The sequence below is a fragment of the Prionailurus viverrinus genome, chromosome D4 (assembly GCF_022837055.1).
Source record: "Prionailurus viverrinus isolate Anna chromosome D4, UM_Priviv_1.0, whole genome shotgun sequence".
NCBI lineage: Eukaryota > Metazoa > Chordata > Mammalia > Carnivora > Felidae > Prionailurus > Prionailurus viverrinus.
The window spans coordinates 94,578,050-94,604,470 of NC_062573.1; the positions used below are offsets into that span (position 1 = coordinate 94,578,050).

A 26,421-nucleotide genomic window follows, 5' to 3' on the forward strand; every position below is an offset into this window, starting at 1 on the left:
CAGGTTTGAGTGCCCAGATAAAGTCTCAACATTTTTGTGGAATAAGAAATACCAGAAGCAAAGCGTGACTTGATAGGGAAAATATTTATAACTATTTAACAGGCAAAGGATTGCCGTCTTTTATGTGTGTAGCTCCTACTGATGAATGAGGAGGCAAGGACGCAGTTTGGACTGAGGGTTTGGTCACATGAGACAAAGTGCAAGAGATAGGAAAGTATGTGAAGCTGTGGGAGACGTCTTGCTCAGCCCCTTGTGTCCTTGGGGAATGGAGACCAAAGTGACCACACCACCCCTCTGGAGGGCTCGTGGTACCTCCGTGGGCACTGCTGGTGGCAGCAGTTTGGGAACCCCACGTCTGCAGAGAGCAGCATGTGTCTGTAGGTTTGTCCCGGAGGAGCTTGGCTTGTGTAGAATGCAGCCTCATTGTGAAGCTGACGAGGGGGCCTGTCGATTAGGGGACGGGAAAGTTACTGTGTGCCACCCCACGAAGAACCAGGCCCGGGGTGTGTGTGACCACATCCCTGCCTCGGAGTGGGTGGAAAAGGGGTGAATGGATACCCACACGTTTTGGCGTCTTTGCGTCCATGCATTACCTGTGTGGATAGAAAAGATAAATACAGCAGAAAAAAATGAGGTACCTGTGTTGCTTTGATACAGAAGGAATTCCAAAACATGTTGCAGTCACAAGAAAGTTTCATTCACGAAGTTGTGTTTGGTGTTCTGCCAGGCAGCAGGCAGAAGCATGCTTTACTTGTCTGAGGAAAAACCTTACTTTTTTTGTGGAACAAGAAATTTTGTGGAATAAGAAATTACGTGTTCAGGCCCATTTGTGCGAAACCTTGGCCGGGGGGAGTGTGAGAAGCACTAGTGTGATGGCCCTGGGGGCTGCCCTGGACCTTGGGTGGGGTCGAGGGTGGGTTTTGCATTCTGTTATCATTTTGTGGCCTCTGGAAATCTTTTTACTGTGCGTGTTTTGTGACTTTTTTAAACATTTTTTTGAAACTTTTATTTTTGAGAGAGACACGGAGCGTGAGCGGGGGAGGGGCAGAGAGAGAGGGAGACACAGAATCCGAAGCAGGCTCCGGGGTTCCGAGCTGTCGGCACAGAGCCGGACGCGTGGCTCGAACCCACAAACCGTGAGATCATGACCCGAGCCGAAGTTGGACGCTTAAAAGGCTAAGCCTCCCAGGCGCCCTTGTTTTATTACTTTTTAATTGAATTCTGCTCCACGTGAAATGCACCGAGTGCACCGATCTTAGACGTACAGCTGATGGTCTCTTACATGCTGGGGGAGCTGCCTTCTGATCAGTACAGAAATAGAGCGAAGGGGCAGCCCGCCTGGGGTGGGGCTCTCGAGCAGGGAGTGGGCCCCGGGCCCCGGGCACGTTGTGGACATGGCACTTGTGTTTGCCCCACCCCGCCTGCACGCATGTGTCTCCGGCGCTGACCGCCTGGGTGTCTGGTAATGTATTTTTATGGAGTCCCCTCCACTGAAGGGTCTCATCGGTTGTATTTTCTTTCTGGCTCATTGTGTGGCTGACCAGACGGACGGCGAGTCTGAAGAGGAGCAGGAATCAGCCGGCACCGGGGAGGAGGACGAGGATGGAGACGAGTCCGATCTGGTAACCCCAGCCCTGCGCTCTCATCTGTGTGTGGTGGCAGAGTAAAGCAAGAAGCTTTGTAGTCCGGCCGTCGTTGGGAGTGTGTGCTCGGAATCAGGGCCTGTGACTCAGGCCCCAGACCTTGGCGAGGAGCGTGAGAATGACCGCTGAGCAGAGAGCCAAAGGCTTGGCACGGGCACTCATGGGACAGTCCGGGCCAGGCGGCCATCCGGGCGGAGGTCGGGGCTCTGGTGCGAGGGGTGGTGGGACGGGGAGGAGCGGACAGCGAGGACAGCGGCCATGATTCTGCCCGGTGACCAGTGTGAGGGGGAAGGAAGGATCTGAGGTGTCTGAGGTGGAGCGGCAGAACCTTTTGTGGGCTGGGTGTCACATGCAGGTGAGGGGCCAGAGGGCGGGGCCGCTGGGTCTGTGGGAATGGAGGAGCAAGGGCTTGGAAATGGGGGAGAGCACGAGCCCTAGGATGGGGCCTGGGAAGCACCCAGCAGGTACACATTAGGCAGAGAAGGAGGAGTTGATGTGAGACTGGGGAGGGTCACGTGAGCTGAGAAATGCTTTCAAGAGAGAGAGACCGTGGCCACTGGCGTCAGTGTGTCACGAGAAGAGGACCTGGGAGGGATGATTGGGTTTGGTGATAAGCCTTCGTTTCTCTGGAATGGCGGGTTGAAAGCAACAGCGAGCTTGGGGGTAGTGCTTGCGGAAGTTGGGTCTGAAGTTTGGCAGGAAGGGGGGGCGGGGGTGAGGCAGAGGGGATGGAGCACAGGCTGCATTGGGCTGCTTGTGATGTGGCAGAGGGGTCCTGTGTGTGCTGGCCCGCCGTGGTCAGAGCCAGGCATCGGGCACCGGGTGGCCGGAAGGGCCCTCATGCATGCTCCTCCGTCTTTGGAACGGTCTTTTCCAGCTCCTCTGTGTGTCCGTAGTGAGCAGGGATGTGAGGGCCTCGCATTAGACCGGTGACAGGTGGCAGTTCTGTGGGTTTGTTTCTAATTCGTGGTCATTAGATGCCTTTCTGCATCCAGACTTTAGAAATAGGTAGTCATAAAAATCTTAAAATATTACGAATTAATTATGACTTCTTTCCTTGTCCTCCATGTAGATAATTAACGTGGACATAGATTCTGAAGCAAATTGAGGCCTTGAGTGTTTCTTTTCTCATAAGCAGAATGAATGGATGCATAAAGGAAAAGTGGATTTGCTCACTGAGAGGTTATTCAGTTCCTGAGTAGAACCTCCTCATTCTTTTTTGTGCCAAATTCGAATAAGATTTATAAATTCCATTTAAATGTTCTTGGTCTTCCTTTTTTTTTTTTTTTTTTTTTTGGTCTGTAAAATAACAACTTAGAGTGATTTATGGGAAAACATGAGTTTTTTTTTTTTTTCCAACGTTTATTTATTTTTGGGACAGAGAGAGACAGAGCATGAATGGGGGAGGGGCAGAGAGAGAGGGAGGCACAGAATCGGAAACAGGCTCCAGGCTCTGAGCCATCAGCCCAGAGCCTGACGCGGGGCTCGAACTCACGGACTGCGAGATCGTGACCTGGCTGAAGTCGGACGCTTAACCAACTGCGCCACCCAGGCGCCCCATAAACATGAGTATTTTTAAGAATGAGATCAGAAAAATGTCTGGAAGTGAAATTAATCTTCCAGTTGAAGAATCACGATATAGTAGGTATTCTATTTTGCAGGAAAACAAAACTTCTGGTACCTTTTGCTTTCAGGAGCTCTCATGCTTTGCTTTTTCTATTCCTGCCCCTTTGGTTCTCAGAGTTCTGAATCCAGTATCAAGAAGAAGTTTCTCAAGAGGAAAGGGAAGCCTGACAGCCCCTGGATCAAGCCTGCTAGGAAACGGAGGCGGAGAAATAAAAAGAAGCAAAGCAGTATCCTGGGTAAACGTGGTGTCCACACTTGCAGACACTCTGGGTGGCAGTGGGGCCACAGGAAGCTGGCCTGGGGTGGGGGTGGGGCTTCTACATAGGATTTCATTAGAAAAAGGGCTCCTCTGTTTTAAGGGGGAGAATATCTGGACCTTGTTACAGGCACTCAGGTGATCCTCAGGTGGCTTCCTTCTGGCAAACCTCCCCTGATGCTGGTTCCGTTGTTGAATGTTGAGCTGATGGGGGTCATTCATCTCCTTCCCTGTGTGTCCCACAATCTGTGGCTTGTGAACATTGTTATGGTTACTGTGTCTACCCTCGGTGTCAGGTGCAGGCAGTGTCAGCCCGGGTCCACACAGTGGCTTTTGACCCTTTGGGCACATTCCCCTGTTCTGGAAATAATTTTGTTAAAAGAGGATCAGGGAACGAAATGACCCTGAAATCCAGAAGGTGAGCAGGCCTAGTGGGCCAAAGGTCACTTCTTACAGCTTTGTTGCACAAGATTTGTTGCTTGTGATAGAGTGTATGTAATTCATGTGTAAGGTGGTGACTTTTCACGCACGTGTATGACCCTGAGACCTCCAGTACAGGCCCCGAAGTGAATGCCTTGCTGTCACTTGGTGGCCTTTCCCTCTTCCCAGCCAGCCCTTCCTGTCCCTAGGCTCTCTCCTCCGTGCTCTGTATGCAGATTGGTTAGCACTGTCTAGGGCTCTATTTGAGTGGATCATTGGGTAGGTACCCTTTCCCCAGTGGCTTCTTTGTGCATTACCTTTGAGTCCTCCACGTTGTAGTACCGGTAGAAAGTTGGCCATGGTGTGGCTGTCCTGTGGTTTATCCTTCACCTGTTGATGGACATTTGGGCTCTTTCCCGTTTTTGCTTCTTCCAGATAAAACTGCTACGAACATTTGTATATGATCTTCATTAAACAGATGCCTTCATTTATCTTGGGTAAATATTTAGGAGTGGAATGCCTAAGTTATATGCTGTATGTCTAATTTTTTAGGTAAATACCGGACGGTTTTCAGTAAGAAACCTGAATACTGCTCTCTTTTACGTTCCCACAGCAGCATGAGAGCTCCACACCTCCGTGTCCTTGCCACCCTTGTCATGGCCCGGCCTCTTCAGTCCCGGCGCTGCTGGGGCTCTGCGGGCCTCCCTGCGCCTTCACTTTGTATTTAGCCAGTGAGTAGTGAGGTGGCTCACTGTGGCCCTGTGTACCTTCCTTTGTCAAGGTTTCTCTCCTTCCCTCATTTAAAAATCAGATTGTACACCTTCTCATTGACTTGCAAGAGTTCTTTCAGTTTTCAGGTACAAATCTTTTGTTATATATATATACATGTTTTGCAAATACATACGCCTAGTAAAAGTTTAAAAAATTTTGTTGAGGTCTAATTTATCAATTATTTTCTTTTAAAATGCTTTTTAGGATCTCTGAAATCTTTCACTAAGTCAGATCACAAGGATTTTGTCCTGTATTTTCTTCTTGAAGTTGTGAGCTAGTGCTGTGTATGGTGTGCAGCAGGGCCACTCTCGTTTTGCGTGGGGATGCCCAGTTCTGCATCATTGCTTAAATTGACAGCTTTCTGCGTCGCCCTGTGAACCTTTGTCGACAGTTGCCGTAGGGGCTGTTTCATTTGCTTGCTTATGTTTACACCAGCACCCAGAGCCGAGGGGCTTGTGCTGTTCGTCTCCAGCCCCCCGGTGCACACGTCGGTTTGTTGAGTGGGTGGCAGGGAGGCAGAACTGTCCCCCCAGAGCAGAGGAGAGCTGTGTGTGGCGCCCACGAGCCTCCCATGAGCTCCGTCTCCTTCACTCACGTTTCCTCTTCTCTTTGCTGCGGGTGACCAGCCCATGTGGCTTTTATGCAGGCGAACAGAAGCGTTGCTAGACCCCAAGACTTGGATATGATGCGTAAGAAGCATGCTTCAATGTTTATTCACACAGGAATTTGAATTGTACTTCTTTCTGCAAAGTGTTTAAGATTGCACAGACTACTCATGTTCTTCAGATTGGTGGTGATGATTTCTCACCGTGGTTGGCTTCTTCCTGTCTGTCGGTGAGCCAAGGTACAGAGTGTGGCACGCATTCAAAGGCCTCAGATGCCACACTGTTCTGAGTTATGGCTCACTTACTTGTGATCACTGACATATCATCGGTTACTAATGTTCGGAAGCTTGGTGTGAAATACGGACACCTGCCGTTTGCTGGCTTTAGATATTACCCTGTGTAGGTGCGTGCTATTCACAGGCCTCCCTGGTGAAGTCCGCTCACAATGGCAAGGACCCACGCGGGCGCTCTGGGGATGTGTGGACAGGCTGGCTCGAGGGCACAGGAAGCCTGAGTCTAGTTAGCCCTCATTTCACAGGCTCCTCAATTGCATTCAGATTGTTTGCCCTGTGGTATGTGATACCCTTCATAAACCACCGTGTCTGACAGGTGGACGTGTCCCTGTAGTCCTGTGTCCTTTCCCTGTGAATCCTGAACTCAGATGTCTGTGGGGTTGGGCAGGTTTTCCAGGAACATTGCACACGGCGTGGGGTGGCTTCTCGGCTACTTTTTTTTTTTTTTTTTTAAATGTACGTCCAAGTTAGTTAGCATATAGTGCAACAGTGATTTCAGGGATAGGTTCCTTAATACCCTTACCCATTTAGCCCATCCCCCCTCCCAGAACCCCTCCAGTAACCCTCTGTTTGTTTTCCATATCTAAAAGTCTCTTCTGTTTTGTCCCTCTCCCTGTTTTTATATTATTTTTGCTTCCCTTCCCTTATGTTCATTTCTTCTGTGTCTTAAAGTCCTCATATGAGTGAAGTCATATGATATTTGTCTGTCTCTGATTGGCTAATTTCGCTTAGCATAATAACCTCTAGTTCCATCCACATAGTTGCAAATGGCAAGATTTCATTCTTTGTGATTGCCAGGTACTGCTCCATTGTGTATATATATGCCACATCTTCTTTATCCATTCATCCATTGATGGACATTTGGGCTCTTTCCCCACTTTGGCTATTGTCAGTAGTTCAGCTACTTTTTATTAGCTGGTCTTTCACACCTGCAAATCAGATTTTTGTGCTTTATTTTTGAAGCTTTTTTTTTTTTTTTTTTAAGTTTTTTATCTTAGAGAGACTGCAAGCAAGGGAGGGGCAGAGGGAGAGAGAGAATCCCAAGCAGACTCCACGCTCAGCACAGAGCCCAACACGGGGCTCGATCCCACAACCCTGGGATCATGACCTGAGCCGAAATGAAGAGTTGGATGCTCAACTGACTGAGCCACCCAGGCACCCCTGTTTTTTTTTTTTTAAGTAGTATTTACAGAACATTTATTTACTATGTTTTTATCTGTTTCCTTGATTATTTGATCAGTTTTTACCTAACTTGATGTAATTCCAGAGAAAGATGTTTTCACATGTCAGTTCCTCATTTTTCTTGATACAGCTCCCCCTCCTCCCATGAACAGTCTGTGGACATGGGGAATTAGCAGAAGGATGCACAGGAAAGAAAATAATAATGAGGCTTCAGTGGCCTGGGCAGTGGTTGGGTTTGAGTTTGTTGTCTTGAATGGGTTAATCAGCATTCTCCGTGGTCTCTGCGGGAGAGGCGTGGCCCCGGTGCAGTGTTTCACGAGTCCGTTTTGAATGCAGGTTCTGAAGCATATACGTCATCTTCAGGAAGCACAGAGCAGACGGCACCAGGAGACAGCACGGGGTACATGGAAGTTTCTCTGGACTCCCTGGATCTCCGTGTCAAGGGAACGCTGCCCTCACATGCAGAAGGTGAACGTCGGTGCCATGACCAGACCAGGCACCATCTTGCTTTTGCTGGGGGTGGCCTTGTATTAACGTGACGACCCCTGGTGGGTAGTAACGGAATGTTTGATTAATTGCATCCCTAAAAGGTGGCTGAGTGGACCCTCAGGGGCGTGTTTGCCTGGTCACCCGCAGCACTAGAGTGACACATCTCACACAAGATCAGGTTGTTGGTGGTCATGGCTTCCATTTCCCTCTGTCAGCCAGACACGTTCTTACGTAGAGCTCCTGATGGAAAGGTGTCTTCCTGCCCTGCTGACTCAGGAAATGTACGGGTGCTAAAACTGTCAATAGTGTGGCTTTGTCATCTTCTCTGACTCTGATTGTGATTGGTGCCCAGGTCCGTTGTGTACTGAAACAAAGGGTACACCTAGTGCTGGTTTGGGCTGTGAGGGTGTGGGCGCAGCTGCGGCCCCCTGCTGCTCTGGAGTTCTCCCGCCAGTCGGCCCTGGTTGTGCAGGGCTTTCTCCCCACTGCTGCCTCCTCTTCTTGAACCATTTCAAAGTCTTTCATCAGTGAAAAGTAACTAATCGCTGACTATTTTGGAAAATCTCTTTACAATGTGAAATCCCCAAGTTATTTACACCCCATGTGGACCGTGAAGCTGTGGGTCATGTGCTGCTGTTGGGGTTTAACCGGTCAGTCTTCTGAGGACAGATAACTAGCTTTTTAGGGTTTTGAATGCTAGAAGAATTTTGATCACCTCTTTAGTGTGGGAAATCACACCTTTAGCCAAAAACGCAAGTTGTAGACTTGTCCATCAGAGAAACCATCTTTCTTCTTGCACCAAATGGAGCAGAAAGCATCTCTGTAATATCATAAAGTTGTCAGCATAGTCACCTTGTGCTTTCTTTCCACATGAAGGATCCTTTTTCTAAACCTGATTCTAAGTTTGTTTCAGGAAGTTAGATTTGGCTATAAGCTGGAAATAGTATTTCCTTTAATCAGACTGCTCCTCTGCTGTGGCCCAGTGGGGAGGCAGGTGAAGAGCACAGTGGAAATTCCTGTCGCTCACTCGTGGAGTGACCTGGGCTTGTCCCGGTGGGGAGGTTGTGTGTTCGTGTGCTTATGTTCTGTTTCTGGTAAAAGTAAGGGCCAAACTGGTGGGAGCCAAGCTGGAGAAGTAGGAGAGGACAGTGGAGGGTTCCTGAGATTCCATGACATTTTGTCAGTTGACTTTCTAAACTTGATAGGATTGGTAACTTCTCACTAATAAGTCAGTGATTGCTCAAAAGTCATACTTTTAGTTGAGAGAATCAGCACATGGAAGACACAAGGTGCATTTGCATGTGTACATTTATTTTAGAGCCTGAGTTTTGGACACTCGAGGGAGGCAGTTGTGGAGCCTGAGGCTGGACTGGAGGGACTGAGTGCCTCAGGCTCCCTGGAGGCCTGGGGTCAGGGGGCGTGCTCTGTGACAGGTGCAGAGGGAGGGCAGGTGATGGTTCTGGGTCATGGGTCCAGATGGCCCAGGCCTGAGCGTGGAGAGTATTTCCCATCAGAATTCACTGCCTGCATGTCTCTCTAGGCATCTTTGCTGCCCTTTCTGCTGAGTTGAGGTTGAGTGACATTGTGGTCCCAGCAGGTGATGGGAGGGGAAGCCAGACGTGGGTGATGGGATTTTGGGGGGAGCCAGAGCTCAGTGGGAGTGGGTACCCTGGTGGGGTTCTCTTGAGCCATTCACCTGGTACCCCTGGTGGCTCCCACTGCTGGAGACAGGAGCACATCCCACATTCAGGAGGCATCTGAACCACTGCTGTCTTGTCCATGTGTATGGGAAACTAAATCCGAAGGCCTGGTCTTCACCCCACCCTCGGCCTTCTCAGCCATGCTGGCTGGGCCCCTGCACCGCCTGTGTCTTCCTCATTTGAAAATCTAGTTGCCGAGCAGAGTCTCCGCCAGGGCTCTCCCAGTTTTAAACTTGTAGCGGTTCTAACGTTAGTTCCAGTTCGCCGTTTGCCTGTGTCCTCTCCTCACAAACGACAGGTGTCATGGTCTTGGAGTGTAGGTGACCAAGACACTTGGCCAGTGGTGGAAGACCTGCATCCTGACTCTCCTGGTAAGGGCCAGCCTTGGATTACACGCAGGGGTAGTGAGGCAGGGAGGGCATGTCCTCCAACCCCATGTGGGAGGCCATTTATCTTCTTTGGCTGTCTCACAAGAAGAGAACTCGAAATGTGTCTTCCTGTGGAAGCAGCCAGACCTTGTAGCCGGGTTGGAGTGAGGGGTCTGCCTGCACCCCACCCCCGAGGCCGGCCTGGCTCTGGCTGCGCTCAGATGTGGGCTGCGGCCCCCCTCCCCACCCCAGCACTGCTCATCTAGTGTCTTCCCCGTGAATTGGGGATGAGAAGTGCCACCCTCATCAGTACTCTCACCACTGGCCCAGACTCCCTCAGCTCTTCCCTCCTCGGTCCGATAAGTGTCCTACATGGAAAAGAAACCCTCCCAAATGGAATTGAATGTTTGTTTCTGTGGCAGCAATTCTAAAACCAAGTGAGGAAAACAAGGTCTCCACACGTATGCTTTTTTGTGTGAAAACCAAAAGATTTAGGAGTAGCTGAGGAAGGTATAGTGTTTCTCTGAACTTAGGTCCTGGTCCTCTGAACTAGGTCCATGAGAACATGGATTAGCAAGGAATCCTTAGGGGCCTGGCAGGTGCTATGCTGGTGGGGCAGGTTCCCGCCCTGCCCCGCCAGCAGTGGGCGCTCCACCCGCGGGTGGGCCTTCCTGCTATGGGGTGCTGCTCGTGCTGGCAAGTAATTGGCGTTGTTTTATTTCCTTCCACGTGAGGTTTCTGCAAAGACTATGTAATTGTTCACTTTCTAGACTGCGTCTTGAGGTGGGGACTTTGTGCCACTGAGTATAGTGGACGCCCGTCTGGGAATGCACTGTGTTATTAGTGACGCTCATGTGTGTCTGTGTGACTTTAGGGCTGGCCAATGGTCCTGACTTGGTGGAGACGGACGGCCTTCAGGAAGTGCCCCTCTGCAGCTGCCGAATGGAAACCCCGAAAAGCCGAGAGATCACTACTCTGGCCAACAACCAGTGTATGGCTACGGAAAGCGTGGACCACGAAGTAAGCAAGCAAGCTCACTTCCGCTGCAGTGACAGGACTAAGGCAGGACCCCAGAAGCACAGTAGAATTGGTGGGATGCAGGCTTGCCATACCTCTGCAGCTTCTGGCTGGACCCTTGGGCACAGGAGAGCATCCCTCATCTAACCTACTAAGGTTGTTTGGCACCCCAGACACACTCTATACTCGATGGACAGAACAGATAACCACGTGGTCTTTTTTGTTGTTTTTCCTCATTCTTCATAGTGGGGAGTTGGTACCCTGATGGTCCCAGGGGCTTGGTTGTTTCTCCCTCCCTCTCCTTTCTTTTAGTATCTTAGGGACTCTTGGTCTTTTCTGTATTCCATGTGTTGTAAACCTTGTTGTTGTAGAGTGAAGCATAGATCCAGAAAATGATATAAGACAGATGTTTGGCCCAATGAGTGTGTCCAGGGCGAGCACTCTGGTAGCTTGCCACCAAGGTTCGGGCTCGCCCTGGGCCCAAGTGACCCCCAGCCTGCCCTCCACAGTGCTCACCTTGCCTGCATGTTCCGAATAGTCTCATTCTGCCCGGCGTGAACTTGGGAGACATTGTTGGCCTTTTGCCTTTTAATTTATCTATAATCCCCCTTATTTTCTTTTCCTACCAACTTACCTGTGGAACAATCCCGGGCCACATGGCTGCCTCGACTGGACTCTGTGCCTCCCACTCACAGTGCTGTCCGCTGGCCCTGTGTCCTCCCTGCTCACCTGCAGCTTGCCACAGAGACAGACCGGACCGGGACAAGACGTACAGAACGTCTGGTTGTCTCTTTTTCTGATGGTAGCGGCTGCTTACTCTTGATGTGTGTATTTATTAATTCCTCAGAGGTTTCAGCACGGCCATGGTCTGTCTGTCCTGTGTTGTTCATTTGTCAGTTAGGGTAGTGGTGTAGAGGGGCCTATCTTCCCATCTGTTCCATCCCCCAGCAGACATCTCCTAGAGGATCGCAGGGTCGTGAGAGCCCTTCTCTGTTTCTTCCCACTCTTCACATCATAAATTCGGTCTTGGTCATCTGAGGTTGACCAGTTCTTTCTTTTATAATATTGTTAATGAATGTATGTATTTAAACATATTCGACGGGTTTTAATTCTATGTGTTATAATTATTCTTGAAGCTCAGATTGCCCCATCTTTGGCATGGGTGTGTGGGACCTCTCTGTGCTGAACTCTTTTGTGGAGTTGGAAGGTCAAGACTATTTTCATAATGATAATAAAAAGCTATGTGTCTTTTCACTGATCTTTTTCACAAAGTATATGCTGGCATTTTATGCATTGAGAATCTCTGTTTAACTCCTGGAATTCATAATTTCCATAGTGTTACAGAGTCATCCGAAGTGCAACATGGTGTATTTTAACGTAACAGTACTGAAACCGTGTGGACAGTGGTTTGAGAGCTCACATAGCAACAAAGCATTTATGAAACTACCCTTGTAGAGTTTGGTGTAGCTGCTCTGAGTGCAGAAGTGGATGGAGAGCCCAGCTCTCTTATTAAGCCAGGTATTCAAAGAGTTTTATAGACAATATAGAACAGCGCCGCTCTTGTCACTAAAATGTTCTTTATGTTAACGTGATAGGTTTATTGCTGTTTTTAAATAAATTAAAATTTAAAATTATTTTTAAATTTCTCCAGTGGCAAAATGTCAACAGATATACCCCACCTGGACAAAAGGTCTTTGGGGCCCTTAATAGTTTGTTTTTTTAATGCTTGCTTTTGAGAGAGAGAGAGAGTGTGCATGCGTGCGCGAGTGGGGAAAGGGCAGAGAGAGAGGGAGACACAGAATCTGAAGCAGGCTCCAGGCTCCCAGCTGACAACACGGAGCCCAATGGGGGGCTTGAACCTGCAAACCATGATATCATGACCCGAGCTAAAGTCAGATACTAACCGACTAAGCTGCGCAAGCATCCCGGGACCCTTAATAGTTTTTAATGGTGCATGAACACAAAGAACCCTGAAACCAAAGATTATGAGAAGCACTGGCTTTATCTCTTTCATCCTCTCGTCCCCGACCTGTTCCCTGATGTCCTTGTGCCTTGGGCAGGCAGGAGTTCTGGTGGTGGGCTTTGAGAGTTTCTGGAAGCTGCAGCATACTGGCCCCAGGTCTCAGCCTGCCCTCCCCTAGTCCTCCCTGCTTCCCAGAGACACTGCCTTGGTCTCTCTTCTCTTTCTGCCTCAACACCAGCATCACACACGTCTTGTAGCTAAACGGGGTCTGTGTCTGCTTCCAGACGTTTGCGTCTTGCAGCTGTGGTAGCTTGCTTTTGTTGTAGTAAATAAGTCTGTGACTTGTGGCTTTGCAGTCTAGTTGCTCAGTTTTATGTGGGATTCCAGGAAATTCTTAGGCCACTGCTGTTTTCCCAAAAATTGTTTTTGTCTGGGTGGTCTGCGTGTCTTTATTTAGTTGCTAGCAGTCCTTCCCAAAACAAGCTCTTTTGTCTTTTTTACTTGTCAGGCAGCTTTATGGAAGCACACTTCACATGGTAAAAGTCCCCTTTTTGTGTGTATTTCTGAATGTTGGCAAATGCATACAATCATGTGACCACTGTTGCTGTGCTGTCAGGAACCTGCTGTTCAGGTCTTCTGTGCTTTGCCGACTCTGTCCATCGGTTCTGTTGCCGAGGGACAAGTGTGGATTCTTCAGCCACAGTTGTGGGTTTCTCCTTCTGGACCCATTGGTGTGGCTTCTTGTGTGTTAAACCCTGTTGCTGCGTGCACATATGTCCCTCGGCAGTGTCCCTCTGCAGCCCCGTGGAGCACATCTGCTGAGATCTCACTTGTCTGACACTAACGTAACCACCCTGGCTTTCCTCTCATGAGTGTTTGCAGGGCACATGCCCTGTCCTTTACTTTTCACCTGTCTTTGTCTTTAAATTTAAAGTGGATTTCTTTAGTGTGTAGTAGGGTTTTACTCTTGTATATAATCAGTCTTTGTTTTTAGTTATTTATTTATTTAGAGTGCAGGAGGGGCAGAGGGAGGGGTGGGTGGGAGAGAGAGAATCCCAAGCAGCCTCTATGCTGTCGGTGCAAAGTCTGATGTGAGGCTTGAACTCAAGAACTGCGAGATTGTGACCTGAGCTGAAGAGTCGGACGCTTAACTGACTGAGCCACCCAGGTGCCCCTGACATCTTAATGGTGTTAAGATTTATGTCATCCGCTACTCATTTTTCTCTATTTTCTGCCTTTTGGATTGAATTTTTTTATGATTGCAGTTTATCCCACCATTGGCTCTGTGATGTTCGCAGTGATTGCCCTGGGTTTCCAGGCTGCATCTCTAACCTCTGCCTGATGCCACACCATTTGATGTGGTGTGAGAATCTTACAGTGACGTGGTTCCAAATCCTCCCTCCCATCTTTTGGTGTATGTTTTAATTTCATATATGCTAAAAACCCGCAGTACATTGCTGTTATTTTTCTTTAAATAATTATCTTTCAGACTGATTAAACATAAAAGTAGTCTCTGGTTGACCTTCATTTAGCCCCTATGCAGGCAGCGCTCCTCCCTCTGTTTAGACGGTGTCCGGGACCCTGCCATTGCAGCCATCCCATGGCGCAGGTCTGCGGCGACAGTGAGTTCTCTCCCTTCTGTGTGCCTGAGAATATCTGTTTCTTGCCTTCATCTGGGGGAGATTTTCATGGGCAGAGAACTCTCAGGACCCATACATGCCGCTCCCGTGCCGTGTTCCCTGGCTCCTGACGAGAAGCTGGCCGTCTTCAGACTTCTGTTCCTTTGCTTGTGGTGTTTTTCTTTGGCTGCTCCGAGGTTATCTCTTTGTCTTTGGGCCTGGGTGGGATGGTTTTGCTCTTTTGTTTTTCTCTTTCAGTGTTTATACTCCTTTGCTTTCTCTGAGCCTCTTGGACTCTGATCTGGCACCTGCTCGTCCCAGAGCCTCCTCACCTGGCAGCCCTGTGCTTCTCGGCCAGCCTGCCCTCCTGTTTCTGGCTCTCTCGTCATGCATGCTAGGTTATCTGACATTGGCTCAGCTGGTGGGTGCTCTGCTCTTTTTGCTGTTTCTATTTTAGGTTTGGGTTAATTACATTGATCTTTTTCAATTCAGTGACTTTTTCTTCCTTGTTGAGTATACATACTCATGAGCCAGTCAAATGCATTCATCTGTTTCCATATTTTGTTATTTCTAGCATCTTCATTTGACTTTCCTAACATTCCCAGTCTGCTCGTGCCGCCTGCTCTGGCTCCTGGTCCTGTGCTCAGACTCCTGAGCAGAGTCCCTCTGCCATAGCACCACTGCTGCTGTGGGCCAGATGAGTCTCTGTGCGGGTCTGTGCTGTGTGGGGTGGGTGTTTAGCAGCATCTCATCTCGTGACAACCGTAAATGTCCGTGATGTTGTCAGGTGTCTGCTTAACTGCGTGTCCGTCGCAGAACTCCTGATGTGTGTTTGTGCCACCTCTTTGCTGTGGCTCTCCCGGTCTCCCTCCCCTGGGGCAGCCACTGTGACTTCTTTTAATTTTTCCTTGTGTTTTTCTCCATAATTTTACATGACTCACTTTCTGCTGTCATTCCTTGACTCTCTCCTTAGGAGACACTGCCTGCTGGTTTCTAACTAGGGAAGAGGTGCTCACCTTTTAATTAATTCTTCTTTCTCATCGCCCCACCTGCAGTCTGCGTTCTAGCCTCAGTTTTGGTTAAAACGGTATTTGTGGTTTTCATAACACGATGGCAACGTTCACAACTGAGCCAGCAGTGTGCTTGGAATACATTCATTCTCCTCCTCAACATTTTATGTTTTCTCAGAGTTAATAATTTTCTCGTTTTTCATTGTCTTTGTACCCATTCTAAATTCAGTCCTAGAGTGATAGAATTACACATTTCTATAGGTGTTTTCAGCATATCCAGTCTCTCTGGGTCATAGCTTTCTCATCTTGGTGGTGCATAACCTTCAGTAGCTTCTTACGAAAGGTGGCTTGGGAGATAAATATCGGAGACTCTGTATTCTGGAAATGCTTCATTTCAGGACAGAAGTCTAGGTTGGACACGGTTTCCTTTTTCTGTTGAAATCACTCCTCTTCGTTTGGGTTGTTGCTGTGCGGGGCCCATGCAGTCCTTGCTGGCGGTTAGGCCATCTCCTCTGGGCGTACCACTGTCCTGGGCTGCCGCTGGCTCCCTGTAGAAGGGACACGTGTGCCCTTCGTGCTGGAAACCTGTTGCCCTTGTTCACTGATCCTTTTCTTTTCTCTGTTTTCCCTTTATTTTAGGTCTTCTAGATGGAGCTTCCAGTTTTCTTCTATTTTCCACATTTTTGTCTTTCTGCTTTAGTTTTGCAAAATTCCCATCTGTCTTCCACCAGTTCTGTGGAAATTTCCATTTCTTCTACCTTTTCTGATTTCTGAGAGCTCACTCTTGTTCCCTGAGCATGCGTCTTCCTTCATAGTGTCCTGTTCCAATGTGAGAACGGACACAAGGTCTGTTTCTCTAGGGGCGCCGGTGAGTTTCTTGCACATTCTTTTTCTGCCCCGGCTTGTACTCCCCAGACTGCTTCTGATTTCCGTGTATTTGCTTTGGTGTCTGTGCTTTGTCTCTGCTTCCCCCACTCGGGCACATGTCGGTCGGGGAAGGAGGGTCTGGGCCTTGCTGTGGGGCGGCCTGGTCAGCTGAGCAGTCGCTGGGCAGGGCATGGGTGTCTCCTCGGAGGCTGAGGTGGGCTGCTACGGGGGTGCACCTGGTCCACATTCGGCCCGTCATCTGTGCAGTAGCCCTTTCTCTGGTGTTTTGCTCTGGCCATCATGACTGCTTGTAGGTTCTGTGGATTCACAGTGAGGTCCCATTACTGACCCACAACATCCTTTCCATCCGGCCTGGTGTAAGTCCCATTTTTCCTCAGTACCTGGCCCAGACCCCAACTTGCCCAAGACTTTTTCCTCGTTTTGGCAAGTTAACCACCCACTCCACGGACACTGTGTGTGTGGCCAGTCATCAAGCTCACTGTTCTGTTCTGGCGGATGTGCAGAGGATGGAGCCCTGCCTGCCCTCTGCATTTCCATCCCTACGCTGGAGCCCTCAGAGTCTGCCTTGGACTCACACCTGCCAGACCCCTCCCCGAAGGCCCTGTCGCTGACCCTGGTCCTGTCTGATTGCAGCTGGGCAGGTGCACCAACAGCGTGGTCAAGCACGAGCTGATGCGCCCATCCAGCAAAGCGCCGCTCTTGGTGCTGTGTGAAGACCACCGGGGCCGGATGGTGAAGCACCAGTGCTGTCCTGGCTGCGGCTACTTCTGCACAGCGGTGAGTGCCCGGCCAGCCGTGCGAGTGCCCCGCTACACAGCCTGGCACCAGCGCTCGCTGCCTCCCTCCGCTAGCTGACAGCTGTGGCAAACGCCTCCCGAAGCTCCTGAATCTGGGGGCCCGCCTGGAGGGTCCCTCCCTGCATACGCTCCCTTTTTGCCGCCTGTGAGCCTTTGGCCTCCCAGGCACCATGGGGGCATGTGAGCCGGGCACCCTCTGCTCTCCTCCTGTTCACTTTGTCTGAACACACGGCGGCCTTTCTCCTGGACAGGGCCTGCCTCACCTTCGGCTTTGCCTTCATCTCTCGGTGGTTACGGTCTTGTTCGTTCCATACACACCTGTGCGCACTGGTGCCTACGGTGCCCGGATGAAGGCGAGGAGCCCTGTGGTTCACTTGGCCCGTGGCTGAGACACCCACTTGGGCCAGGAGCTTCTTTACAGTGGCTGCTCTTTGGATTTCACATCTGTGTGCCCTTCCTTGTCTTCAGTGTCCTTTGTTGCTTCTGCTAAGAAGAAGAGGGACACTGCTTCTCTATGTCCATTGACCCTTAGCTCCCGGCAAGAGTGCCCTGCTCTCATTGCTTCTCATGCTGCTGGAGGGTTACCTTCCTTGGTGCCAGCGAGAGTCCTTTGGAGGCCATCAGGGGTTTTCCTGAAGTGCCCCCATGGTGGTGCTGGGTAATCTCTGCAGAGCACCGTTTTCCCGATGTTCTGTTCCACGATTCTGTTCCTGGATTGTACTCCAGGGGTCCTTCTTGGGGCCTGGTCTTTCGGGGCCTCCCTCCTCTGGTTAGAACTGCTGGAGGGTGAGGGCGTGGCCCTTGGAGGTGTGGGGGGCAGTCAGGTGACCTCCCCGCCTCAGGGCTGTAGGATGCAGGTCTCCCACTTACATAGCCAGGAACTGGGGGCCCCGACTGGCCTCTGGGCACCCCCATGCCATGTGCAGGCTCAGGAGCACTGTGTTTACTTTTATGCGTGTTAGCCCTAATTTTAAAAAATAATTTTTCATCTTCCCATTTTTAGGGTAATTTTATGGAATGTCAGCCTGAGAGCAGCATCTCTCACCGTTTCCACAAAGACTGTGCCTCTCGAGTCAATAATGCCAGCTATTGTCCCCACTGTGGGGAGGAGATCTCCAAGGCCAAAGAGGTGACCATCGCAAAAGCGGACACAACCTCTACCGTGACACTGGCCCCTGGGCAGGACAAAAGCTCCTTGGCAGAGGGCAGGGCCGACACCACCACAGGCAGGTACGTGCCCAGCAGAGTGTTGGGCAGCTCTCCTGGAAACGTGTGTGTCTCTGAGTGCTAACTACTGTGTGTGTCTGTACACGTCTGTACCCCTGCACATCTGTGTGTGTGTCTGCGCCCTTGCGCCTGTGTGTATGCACACGTCTGCGTCCGTGCCCCATATGTGCTTATACACGTTTGTGTCCCTCCGTGTGTCCATACACATCCATACATGTGTCACACATGGGTATAATATGAAATATTAGCTCCAGCTGCTGCAGTTTATCACTAAGTTGTATTTTGAAGGCACTAGGTAACCAGAAAAGAATTTTTTTAAGGGAATGGTTCATTTTGGGAGTATGTAATATGACAGATATTATACTGATACAGAGAAAAGTGAAACTTTGTTGAGGGTTATTTAAAAGAGACTTGGGGACGCCTGGGTGGCTTAGTCGGTTAAGCGTCCGACTTCAGCTCAGGTCATGAACTCACGGTCCGTGAGTCCAGGCCCCGCATCGGGCTGTGCGCTGACAAGCTCGGAGCCTGGCGCCTGCTTTGGATTCTGTGTCTCCCTCTCTCTCTGACCCTCCCCTGTTCATGCTCTGTCTCAAAAATAAATAAACATTTAAAAAAAAAAAAAGACTTGAATTGTAGATGTATCAAAATGAATATTGGGAGGAGGGCAGTTTCTTCTTGTTTTTCTTTTTGCTAATGTATAAAGTTAACATACTTTGAATCAGACTTCCAGGGGAAGTTTTGCCCCCTGGGGAGCGGTGGGGTTTGATAGATCCAACCTGAAGCTCATTCACAAAAGCAAACTTGAACGTGGTCCTGGAAGCCCTGGAGAAGTTTCCCTTGCTTTGAATGTCACTTTTTTCTGGGAATTTGCCCTTGAATTGGGCTCTTTGATCCAAGGAACTAAATAGAAAGTGAGTCTGAAGTCATTTTCATGCTCAGAGAGCAGCATAGCTAGAAGGGTCTGAGTGAATCATGTTCTGTGTTTTCGTTGGTTTCCACAAGAAGCGGAGTTTTTCACGTGTCTAACATTCAGCATGTTGTCTGTTTCCTACCCTCGAAGCACTGCTGGACCATCGCTCTTGGAGGACGGCAAGCCACAGAGTACGGCCCCCCAGACAGCCGAGGGCTTCGACCCCACAGGGCCTGCGGGGCTGGTGAAGCCGGCCCCCGGCCTTTCCCAGGGACCAGGGAAGGAGACCTTGGAAAGTGCTCTGATCGCTCTAGACTCGGAAAAGTAAGAATCAGTTTGTATTTTCAGATGGCTCAGGGCCTGACCCACTGACATCTGCACATCTGGACGCTCCTGCCTACAGATTTTCTTCCCTCTGTGTCAGCCACTGGGCCATTTGCGCGCACGTCTTTAAATCCCCCACTGCTTCCAGTACTGCCGTGGCTGCACTTCCTAGGTGTCTGCATCCAGTAGGGTACCATCTGAGGGTCACAGGGCGTCCCCAGGGGGTCACGGGGCATTCCCAAGGAGGCCCTGGTAACATCCATCAGCTTTTTGATTGATGGTGTTCATCAGGACAATTCACATATTTTTATAATGTTCCAGGAAATTATTGCAAGCTGTTCAATATACTAAGAGCAAAAGGTGACATCCTTAAAGTCATAAGTGAGGACAGTTGTGGTGAGGCTTTTACAGATGTTTCCCCTGGATGTTGTTAACCCTTGGCATTGACCTTGGGACATTGGAGCAAATGCCACTTGACTGGTTCCTCATCTGTGAAATAAAGGGTTGAATCAAGTGGTCATTCAGGCTTACAGATCAACTCCCAGATAGCACAACCCTGTAGGAGCACGCTGAGTCTGTGACCTAGGAACCAGGCAGGTGTCCTCCCCTGGGGAAGCGTGCCTGTGCTGGAAGGGGCATGCATCTCGTTACTCTTGCTTTGAGGAAAGCTCAGGTGTTGGGACACATCACCAGGTCCCCCGTAACTTCAGCTTTGTTAGTGTCCAGCCTCGTCTGTGGCCCTGGTGCTCTGGTGACTGTCGTGTTCCCCTGCCCCACTCACCAGGCCCAGACTTTGTACTGCTGAAGGGGGCAGGCTGGGCCAGGTGTGATGTGGATGAAGAAGATAGTTGCTCATTTTTGTTGTTTTTACTGGGAGATGCCTGAGCCTGGTGAGTTTGGTGCCCTTGACCCTGGGGCATCAGCAGGTGGATGTCATCCAGGTCTTCCCATCCTGCAGCTTCCTATGCATGTGTGTGTGTGGCAGCAGGTGGGCCAGGAGCCAGGGTGGGGTCGCCTGGGGGTCACAGCTGTCCCACACTTTCCCCGCAGACCCAAGAAGCTTCGCTTCCATCCGAAGCAGCTATATTTCTCCGCCAGGCAAGGGGAGCTGCAGAAAGTGCTGCTCATGCTGGGTAAGTGGCCTGCACCTGAGCTGGGGCTGGTGCCTGTCCTGGTGGCCCCAGGAGCAGGTGGCAGTTTGCTGGTACCTCTTCTCGGGAGGAGGCTCTTACTTTGTTTCTCTTTATCTGTCTCTCATTTCTCTCATTTCAGTTTTTTTTTTTTTTTTTAAATGTTTACTTATTTTTGAGACAACGCGAGAGACAGAGTGCAAGCAGGGGAGGGGCAGACAGAGGGAGACACAGCATCCCAAGCAGGCTCCAGGCTCTGAGCTGTCAGCCCAGAGCCCCACGCGGGGCTCGAACTCATGAACCGTGAGATCATGACCTGAGCTGAAGTCGGACGCTTAACCGACTGAGCCACCCAGGCGCCCCTCATTTCAGTTCTTGTTCATGACATTCGTATCCTGTTATTCATAGTAGTAGAAATATTTCCTGTGAATTTCTCATCTAAAAAAAGAATTAGGCATATAATTAAATCAAGAGGAGATGTAGAATCAGAAAAAGCAAGATGAGCGAGCTGGGGCCGGCTGTGCGCTGACGGCAGGAAGGCGAGTGCCAGGCCTGTGCTGGTGTAAGCCAGCTGTGGGCAGAGCAAGACCACTGACAGTGATGTCTGCACATACCTCTTAACGTTTGATGCACCTTATGGTTGATATCTTACGGTTGATGCTTCGAGACCCTTCGCAGTTCTGTCTCCGGCCAAAGAAGGGGCAGTAATTTGATTCTGAGCTCACAGCTCAAGAGTTGGTTCCTCTGGGTTCAAAAGGGATTTAAAAAATCCCTTTACTTGACAGTCAAAAAAAGAAACTTAACAGTTTGTGCTAAAAATGTAAGTTATTTAATGTTGACCAAAGTGGGTTTTAAAAAAGTTTTTTTTAATGTTTATTTATTTTTGAAGGAGAGAGACACAGAGTGTGAGTGGGGGAGGGGCAGAGAGAGGGGGAGACACAGAATCTGAAGCAGGCTCCAGGCTCCGAGCTGTCAGCACAGAGCCCGAAGTGGGGCTCGAACTCACAAACCGCGAGATCATGACCTGTGCCGAAGTCAGGCACTCAACCGACTGAGCCTCCCAGGCGCCCCCAAGTGGGGGTTTTAATCGTTTTCTTTCTAGGCTTGATGGGGTGCTGAGGTTGCTTGGCTGCTCTTTGGTTGGTCTGTTGGCCAAGTGTCCGTGTCAGGCCTGCTGGCACTGTGTGCACCAAGCCACATGTGTCTGAGGCTGCCCAGTGGGCCTGCCGCCCTTGCGCTCAGCAGGTGCCCGGGCCCAGGGGAGGCCGAGCGCAAGAGTGCTTGAAAACACACAAGGGAGCCCCTCTGGGTTAGGAGCAGCGAGGGCAGGGATTTATAACATTAGGCGACTCCCAACCACAGACCCACCTGTTGAATTTTGTGTGAAACTAGCATACTCTCTTTTGAGTCTCGTGGTGAAATTGGAGCCTGGCTTTGCCCTTGGCTAGACACGGGATGGTATTGTGCGATGCTGGCCGTTGGTGGTTGTCTACATGTATCTTTGCCAGCCTTTATGAGCATCCTGAAGTGCTGGGAGCCAGGGGCTGCACCCGAAATAACCGGTGAAACCTGTGTGTTCACAGTGGATGGAATTGATCCCAACTTTAAGATGGAGCACCAGAACAAGCGGTCCCCATTGCACGCTGCCGCCGAGGCCGGCCACGTGGACATCTGCCACATGCTGATCCAGGTCGGACGCACGGCTCTCCGCAGAGCCTTCCACACGCTCTGTCTTGCCTTTGTCAAGTGAAATTGCACAAGATTCATAGTTGTGAGAGCTGGGAAGTCAAACAGCACTGAATGGTCTAAACAGAAAACCAGTGTTTCTGTCCCTCCAGTCCCGGCACGCCCTGGCCCTGCTGGCAGTCTTGAAGCTGTTTCTCTGGCGTTTACCACTGGGTTTGAAAATAATGTGCTGCTGTACAGCTGTTTCTTGATTTGTTATTTTCGTTTCCATTTTGCAGCCAGTTTTTAATATTAATTACTGACTTTGGAGTGTGGGAAGGCTTGGCCCAGGCACGCGCACCTCCCTCCCCCAGTCCTCCTCATTTGGTCATGTCCCTGTGTTGCTGAGATGAGTGGGGAGATCTTGTGTTGGGTGGTCACGCCAGTACTTTCAGAGCTGGCCACGTCACGTCCGAGAGCGGTAATCGTTTTGTGTTTCTGTTGTCTCTCGGCCTCCTGCTGATTCATTCCTAACCCTGTCAACAGACTGCACCTTGTCTCCATGTCACCGGGAAGCCCGTTGCGTGCTCCCATGCTTTCTTTCTCTGGGACACCCCCTTTCTGACCCTGTATTGGTTCCCTGTCTCCTGGAGACCACATTTTCAGTCTGATCCTTTATCTCCGGAAGCTTCAGGAAATTTTCTTTAACCCACTGGTCTGAAATTTCACTGTGATGCAGCAGTCTTTTGACTCCTTTGGGGCATTTAGTACGTCATACGTTCCTGTCCCTTGTTCTGGGGTTTCTGGGTGCTGTCTTCCCGTCTGCATGCCCAGTGGTGCCCCTTGCAGCCCCTGTTTACACGTTAGGCCTTATGGACTAATTCTCTGGTCTTCCTTTCCTGCCATGCACCATTCCTTCATTTTCGCTTCCACTTGCTGGCAGTGTTCTCCACCTCACCCTCCAGCTCCTCTGGGGAGTTTTAATCTGTACAGGCCCATCTTGAGATCTTTCTTGCACCCTGTGAGTTCCTTTTTTGTACCTCTGTTCTTCCCTTGTTTCTTTGAAGATATTATGAGAATTTTGAAGTTTTATGCTGCTCTGTTCATTTGGTCTTTATTTTTGAAAGGTTTTCCTCAAATGCCCGATTCCTGTTTGCTTATATCTAATGTGATAACATGCTGGTGGGGGATCCCTGCCTTGTCACTGTCGGGTGCCCCACAGACGCTGCCGTCTCAGGAGGAACACACGTACAGGTTGTCTCCTGAGCATGTATGTCTCTGTGGGAGCCGGAGGTGCTGGCGGCCAGGGCACCTGGGATGTTCGCTGGTGGTTCTGGCCGGAGCTGATGGAAGTGACAGCCACGGGCGGGGCAGGACACTACTGCGTTGGTGTTTGCACTTGTATCTTACAGTAGATACACCTGTTCGGGTAGATTCCTAATGCCTGAAAATGTTCTTGCAGACCCTTCCCAGCTTCGTGGCTTGCCAAAGAGCCTCTGTTTTTTTTGTATCTTTTTAAGTAGCGTGTTGGTAGATTTGTTAAAAACTCAGTGTGATGATCTTGGTATTTTATTTTATTTTATTTTATTTTATTTTATTTTATTTTATTTTATTTTATTATTATTTACTATTTTTTTTAATTTACATCCAAGTTAGTTAGCATATAGTGCAATAATGATTTCAGGAGTAGAATCCAGTGGTTTGTCCCCTATGTATAACACCCAGTGCTCATTGCAACAAGTGTCCTTAATGCCCCTTGCTCATTTAGCCCACCCCCTACCCACAACCCCTCCAGCAACCCTCAGTTTGTTCTTTGTATTTTATTTAAGAGTCTCTTATGTTTTGCCCCCCCCTTTTATATTATTTTTGCTTCCCTTCCCATATGTTCATCTTCCACATATGAGTGAAGTCATATAATATTTCTCTTTCTCTAATTTTCGCTTAGCATAATACCCTCTAGTTCCATCCGTGTAGTTGTAAGTGGCAAGATTTCATTCTTTTTGGTTACTGAGTAATCCTCCATTGTATATATATACACCATATTTTCTTATTCCATTCATCTGTTGATGGACATGTGGGCTCTTTCCATACTTTGGTTGTTGTTGATAGTGCTGCTATAAACATATAAAGATGAGGGTGCATGTGCCCCTTCGAAACAGCACACCTGTATCCCTTGGGTAAATACCTAGTCGTGCAATTGCTGGGTCTTAGGGTAGTTCTATTTTTAGTTTTTTGAGGAACCTCCATACTGTTTTCCAGAATGGCTGCACCAGTTTGCATTCCCACCCGCAGTGCAAAAGGGTTCCTCTTTCTCTGCGTCCTCGCCAACATCTGTTGTTGCCTGAGGTGTTAATGTTAGCCATTCTGACAGGTGTGAGGTGGTACCTCGTTGTGGTTTTGATTTTTATTTCCCTGATGATGAGCGATGTTGAGCATCTTTTTCATGTGTCTGTTAGTCACCTGGATGTCTTCTTTGGAAAAATGTCTGTTCTTTTTCTCATTTTTTTACTGGATTGTTTGGTTTTCAGGTGTTAAGTTTGGTAAGTTTTTTTATAGATTTTGGATACTAATCGTTTATCTGATATGTCATTTGCAAATATCTTCTCCCATTCCATTGGTTGCCTTTTAGTTTTGCTGACTGTTTTCTTTGCTGTGCAAAAGCATTTTATTTTGATGAGGCCCCAATAGTTCCCTTTTTGCTTTTGTTTCCCTTGTCTCTGGAGATGTGTTGAGTAAGAAGTTGCTGTGGCTGAGGTCGAAGAGGCTTTTGCCTGCTTTCTCCTCGAGGATTTTGATGGCTTCCTGTCTTATGTTTAGGTCTTTCATCCATTTTGAGTTTATTTTTGTGTCTGGTGTAAGAAAGTGGTTCAGGTTCATTTTTCTGCGTTTTGGTGTCCAGTTTTCCGAGCACCACTTGCTGAGGAGACTGTCTTTATTCCTGCTTCGTCCAAGATTAGTTGGCCATACATTTGTGGGTCCATTTCTGGGTTCTCTGTTCTGTTCCATTGATCTGAGTGTCTTTTGTTGTGCCAGTACCATACTGTCTTGATGATTACAGCTTTGTGATACGTCTCGAAGTCCAGGATTGTGATGCCTCCAGCTTCGGTTTTCTTTTTCAGGATTGCTTTGGCTAATTTGGGGTCTTTTCTGGTTCCGTACAAATTTTAGGATTATTTGTTCTAGCTCTGTGAAGAATGCTGGTGTTATTTTGATAGGGATTGCACCGAATACGTAGATTGCTTTGGGTAGTGTCGACACGTTAACAATACTTGGTCTTCTAATCTAGGAGCATGGAATATTTTTCCATTGTTCTGTGTCTTTATTCTTCCATAAGCTTTCTATAGCATTTAGCGTATAGACTTTTCACCTCTTTGGTTGAGTTTATTCCTACGTATTTTATAGTCTTTGATGCAGTTGTAAATGGGATTGATTCCTTAATTTCCCTTTTGCTATTTCTTTATTGGTGTATAGAAATGCAGCTGATTCTGTGCATTGATTTTATATCCTGTGGCTTTGCTGAATTCATGGATCAGTTTTAGTGTTTGGTTTTTTTTTTTTTTTTGGTTTTTTTTTTTGTGGAATCTTTTGGGTTTTCCATATACAATATTGTGTCATCTGTGAAGAGTGAAAGTTTGACCTCCTCCTTGCTGATTTGGATGCTTTTTATTTCTTTGTGTTACCTGATCGCTGAGGGTAGGACTTCCAACACTGTGTTGAATAACAATGGTGAGAGTCTTGGTATTTTAATAGGAACTTTTGGTCTAGCTAATACTTACTGTAATTTCTGGCATTCATTCATTCATTCATTTAATTTTAAACATTTACTTATTTTTTCTTTATTGAGAGAGAGAGAGCGAGCGAGCGAGTGAGCCAGGGAGGGGCAGAGAGAGAATCCCAAGTAGTGAATCCCTCTGTGCTGACAGCCTGACTTGGAGCTCGAATTCACAAACCGTGAGATCATGACCTTAGCTGAAATCAGGAGTTGGATGCTTAGCTGACTGAGCCACCCAGGCACCCTCAAATATTTCTTTTTAAATTTCCTTTGTTGCTGTCTTTTGGGTTGATATTTGTTTTAGTTTTCTCATTTCCTTTCTCTTCACTCAGTTGGAGGCTACATACTCCTCTCTGTCGCCTCCAGAGGTCGCTCTGTGATCTGGTGTGCAAGTGTTGTGTCCTTGGTCTTGAGACAGGCGAGAAGAGGGAGCTGCAGGTGCCGGGGAGCGAGGGAGGGAAGGTGCGCTGGCCTGCTGAGCTCCGGCGGGGAGGCCTGTGGAGGCCTCGGGTGCAAGTTCAAGAGAAGCCTGGTAGGACTTGGAGACAGCCGAGGCGGCCTCCCAAAGTGGTCACAAGGGTTGGTTCTTGGCAGTGACAGTGGTAAGTAGCTAATCTGACAGAGGGCAAGCCTGTTGGAGAGAGGTCAAGGGCAGCTGGCATGGCTATCGAGGCAGTGACTTCGGATGCTGGTGCTCTGAGGGAGGGGGCTGGGAGTCAGTACTCCAACCGGATGTCCTCTCATCC

General features: G+C 49.0%; 1 protein-coding gene across 9 annotated transcripts in view; it reads left to right on the forward strand.

The window, feature by feature from the left end:
- The window catches only part of EHMT1 (euchromatic histone lysine methyltransferase 1), a 152,433-nt gene that overhangs the window by 94,202 nt on the left and 31,810 nt on the right, over positions 1–26,421 (forward strand). For all 9 annotated transcript variants that reach the window (XM_047831537.1, XM_047831538.1, XM_047831539.1 and 6 more), the window contains 9 exons: positions 1,545–1,622; positions 3,385–3,505; positions 7,133–7,264; positions 10,228–10,373; positions 16,484–16,627; positions 17,651–17,877; positions 18,935–19,108; positions 20,159–20,241; positions 21,822–21,928. In XM_047831537.1, coding sequence (XP_047687493.1) covers positions 1,545–1,622; positions 3,385–3,505; positions 7,133–7,264; positions 10,228–10,373; positions 16,484–16,627; positions 17,651–17,877; positions 18,935–19,108; positions 20,159–20,241; positions 21,822–21,928 — 1,212 coding nt within the window. The remainder of the gene's footprint in view (positions 1–1,544; positions 1,623–3,384; positions 3,506–7,132; positions 7,265–10,227; positions 10,374–16,483; positions 16,628–17,650; positions 17,878–18,934; positions 19,109–20,158; positions 20,242–21,821; positions 21,929–26,421) is intronic.